The sequence below is a fragment of the Octopus bimaculoides genome, chromosome 23, assembly GCF_001194135.2.
Source record: "Octopus bimaculoides isolate UCB-OBI-ISO-001 chromosome 23, ASM119413v2, whole genome shotgun sequence".
Lineage (NCBI taxonomy): Eukaryota > Metazoa > Mollusca > Cephalopoda > Octopoda > Octopodidae > Octopus > Octopus bimaculoides.
This window is the reverse complement of record NC_069003.1, coordinates 4,625,953-4,629,243: the sequence shown is the minus strand read 5'-3', so window position 1 is coordinate 4,629,243 and position 3,291 is coordinate 4,625,953. Positions and strand designations below refer to the sequence as shown.

The 3,291-nt window shown below is 40.8% G+C and overlaps 1 protein-coding gene across 1 annotated transcript in view; it reads right to left on the bottom strand.

Annotated features, from left to right (window-relative positions):
- The window catches only part of LOC106884008 (lysophosphatidic acid phosphatase type 6), a 14,767-nt gene extending 11,951 nt beyond the window's left edge, over positions 1–2,816 (bottom strand). The window contains exons 1-4 of the mRNA XM_014935185.2: positions 2,641–2,816; positions 1,668–1,738; positions 896–996; positions 222–311 (exon numbers count right to left, since the gene is read on the bottom strand). Coding sequence (XP_014790671.1) covers positions 222–311; positions 896–996; positions 1,668–1,738; positions 2,641–2,713 — 335 coding nt within the window. The 5' untranslated portion in view covers positions 2,714–2,816. The remainder of the gene's footprint in view (positions 1–221; positions 312–895; positions 997–1,667; positions 1,739–2,640) is intronic.
- Between the last annotated feature and the right edge of the window lie 475 nt (positions 2,817–3,291).

Genomic DNA, 3,291 nt, shown 5'->3' with positions numbered 1-3,291 from the left:
ATATATATAAGGGCATTACTATTTAATGACGCCTCATGCTAAGAGGGACTCCAGAAGTCAAACTATATTATGTGTGCTAACAATGATGAAGAGAATGTACAAACACGCAAGAAGACAGACAGTTATATTATTTAGATATACAAAAAAAATATGTATTGCTTTTCTGAAGAAAGAAATCAAACATGGATGCACTGTGGGGATTAATAGAAAAATAAACTCACTGACTATCCTTTGAATCAGGACTCAGATGTTGCAGGAAAAGGTCGATAGCTCTGCCACAGGAAAGAACAGTTGCTATTTGACGATCATCTCTGATGTTGCATACAAAAACACAATATGGAAAATTGGTTAGAAATCAGCCCTCAATGTGCTTTTGCACACAGAAATACAATGCAGAAGACAAGTTAGGAATAATTCTGTGAAATGGTTACATATAAAATATACAATATGAAAGGCTAATTAGCAACGTGTTCTCAATGAGGTTCCATGTGTCCACAGAGGGGACAAACAAGGACAGACAAAGGGATTAAGTCGATTATATCAACACCAGTGCGTAAGTAGTGCTTAATTTATCGAAAGGCAAAATCAACCTCGGCGGAATTTGAACTCAGAACGGCAGACGAAATACCGCTAAGCATTTCGCCCGTCGTGCTAACATTTCTGCCAGCTCACCGCCTTCTTTCAGTTTCCGTCTACCAAATCCACTACAAGGCATTGGCCAGCCCGAGGCTATAGTAGAAGACACTTGCCCAAGGTGCCATGCAGTGGGACTGAACCTGGAACAATGTGGCTGTGAAGTAACCACATGGTAGTGGTGGTGTGGTGGTAGTGGTGGTGTTGGTAGTAGTAGTAGTAGTAGTAGTAATATAATGAGATTAAGTAAAAGCCAACTTACTTTTCGAGTCCACAGAGAGATTTATAGAGCAATGTTGTGGCGTGTTTCTCAATGATACTCATAAATGGCTCCAGCTTGTCAGGGATCGGGAGACCGTGAACCTGTTGCAGGTGACAGAAATATTAGTAACATGGAGGAAATGGTTCAGGCTTATCATACAGAAGCATGTGCATGGTACATGGTTCAGACCTTAAAACATTTCCACTTGTCTTGTGAATGTTACACTAACATGTAGAATGCATTGACCATTCACAATTTATAAGCAAGAGCACCCAGAGAGTGCAAACCTCCGCCAAGGCAATACCAATGCCCTCTCAATGATTAGCTGGAGATGATTTTTAAAATGAGAATATCTGAAATAAACTCGACTGCTCTCACAAACGAGAATACTAAAAATGAAGCTTACCACTCTCAAAAATTAAGTAAAAAACAGGAAAATAATCCAGAATCCTTGTCTGGTATTATATCGATCCCAAAATCTAATCAGTTCATGCCAGTCACGAGGTCAAACATCCCTGAAAATTTCATCCAAATCCATCCAGCGGTTCTTGAGATATCTTGTCCACGGACAAACAAACAAACAAACACAACTGAAAACAATATCTCCACCTTCGCTAAGGCAGAGGTAATAAATAGGATGTGATTTCAAAGAAATTTAGATGCCTAGTAGTTGGGAAAAGGCAAAAAAAAAAAAAAACGAAAAATCAAAATGCAGGTATGTTATAGCCAAAGAAAGGGAAGACAGTTGTTTGACGAAGTTGATTTAACGAACCTTTCTTGCAACTAGGTCATCTCGGGCTTCGATCCACTTAATTCGTTCTTTAGAGTTGAAGGAGTCAATACCTGTAAAAGAGTTAGAATATGTTAAGAGGACAACAATGGAGCAGAGCAAACAAAACAAAACAAAAACATGCCCCAAAAAATAAAATGGAACTCCATCAGTTACATCAATGAGGGTTCCAGTTGATCTGACAAATGGAACAGTTGGCATGACACCTTGTGCAAATCTTCTACTATAGCCTTGGGCTGACCAAAGCCTTGTAAGTGGATTTTACAGATGGAAACTGAAAGAAGCCTGCCATATACTTATCTTCTATGTACTTATCTTGAGCATGGGCATGATGACATAGCCACTGAAGTCACAGGTCAGTGATGTTACAGTTCAGTGATGTTACAATTCAGTGATGTCACAGCACAGTGATAACACTGGTCAGTGAGGTCACAGTTCAATGATGTCAGGTGGGTGTGTCACAGGTCAGCAATGTCACAGCACACTGATGACACTGGTCAGTGATGTCACAGCACAGTGATGACACTGGTCAGTGATGTCACAGCACAGTGATGACACTGGTCAGTGATGTCACAGCACAGTGATGACACTGGTCAGTGATGTCACTGGTCAGTGAGGTCACAGCTCAGTGCTGGTTATAGTAGTAGTGGTGGTGGTGTTGGTGGTGGTAGTAGTAGGAGTAGCAACAGCAGCAGTAGTATCAGTGGTGGTAGTAGTAGCAGTAGGTGGTAGTAGTAGCAGCAGTAGTTTACGTAGAAGTAGTAGGCAGTGGTAGTTTTAGTAGTAAGCATGTGGAGGTGATGGTGATAGTAGTAGTAGTAGCAGTTGCAGTAGTAGTTTAGCCTTCCAGTTCTTCCAAAACCCGAAGCAACACAGACCACACAAACAACAAACAATACAAACAACAACAACAACAACAAGATGCAATGGCTGCCCTCTGCTCTTTGTTCCTTACCGAGAATCTTTTCAATCTTGAGCCTGTCGTATAACATGTCACTCTGGCAGTAGGCTACCTTCTGCGCTAACATGTGGTAATGTAGCAGGTTCGGGCACAACGAGGGCTTCGGGATCAACACCTCGTTGCTGTCACTGGCCACGGGAATATTGACCGGAGCTGAAACAAGATGACAGATATAAAGGGATCACTTGCATGGTAGTACAGGTGGTGGAGACGGTGGTGGTAGTTAGAAGAGTTGGTGGTGGTAACAGTGATGGCGTTAATAATAACAATAATAATAGTAATAATGATAATTATGGCGACAATTCTAACGATGATAAGTGGTTAATTAAATATATTCACCTATCTAATCACCTGACGTGACAACTGATGTTGCCGTGTTTACATTCCCATAACTTTGCGGTTCGGCAAAAGAGACTGATAGAATAAGTACTAGGCTTACAAAGAATAAATCCTGTGGTCGATTTTTTCGACCAAAGGTGGTGCTCCAGCATGGCTGCAGTCACATGCCTGAAACAAGTAAACCAATAAAAAAAAAACCATGCCACTTTAATCCCAAGCATAGCCGGGTATCTCTGGTAGAATATATATATATATATATATATATATATATACACACACACACACACACACACACACACACACACA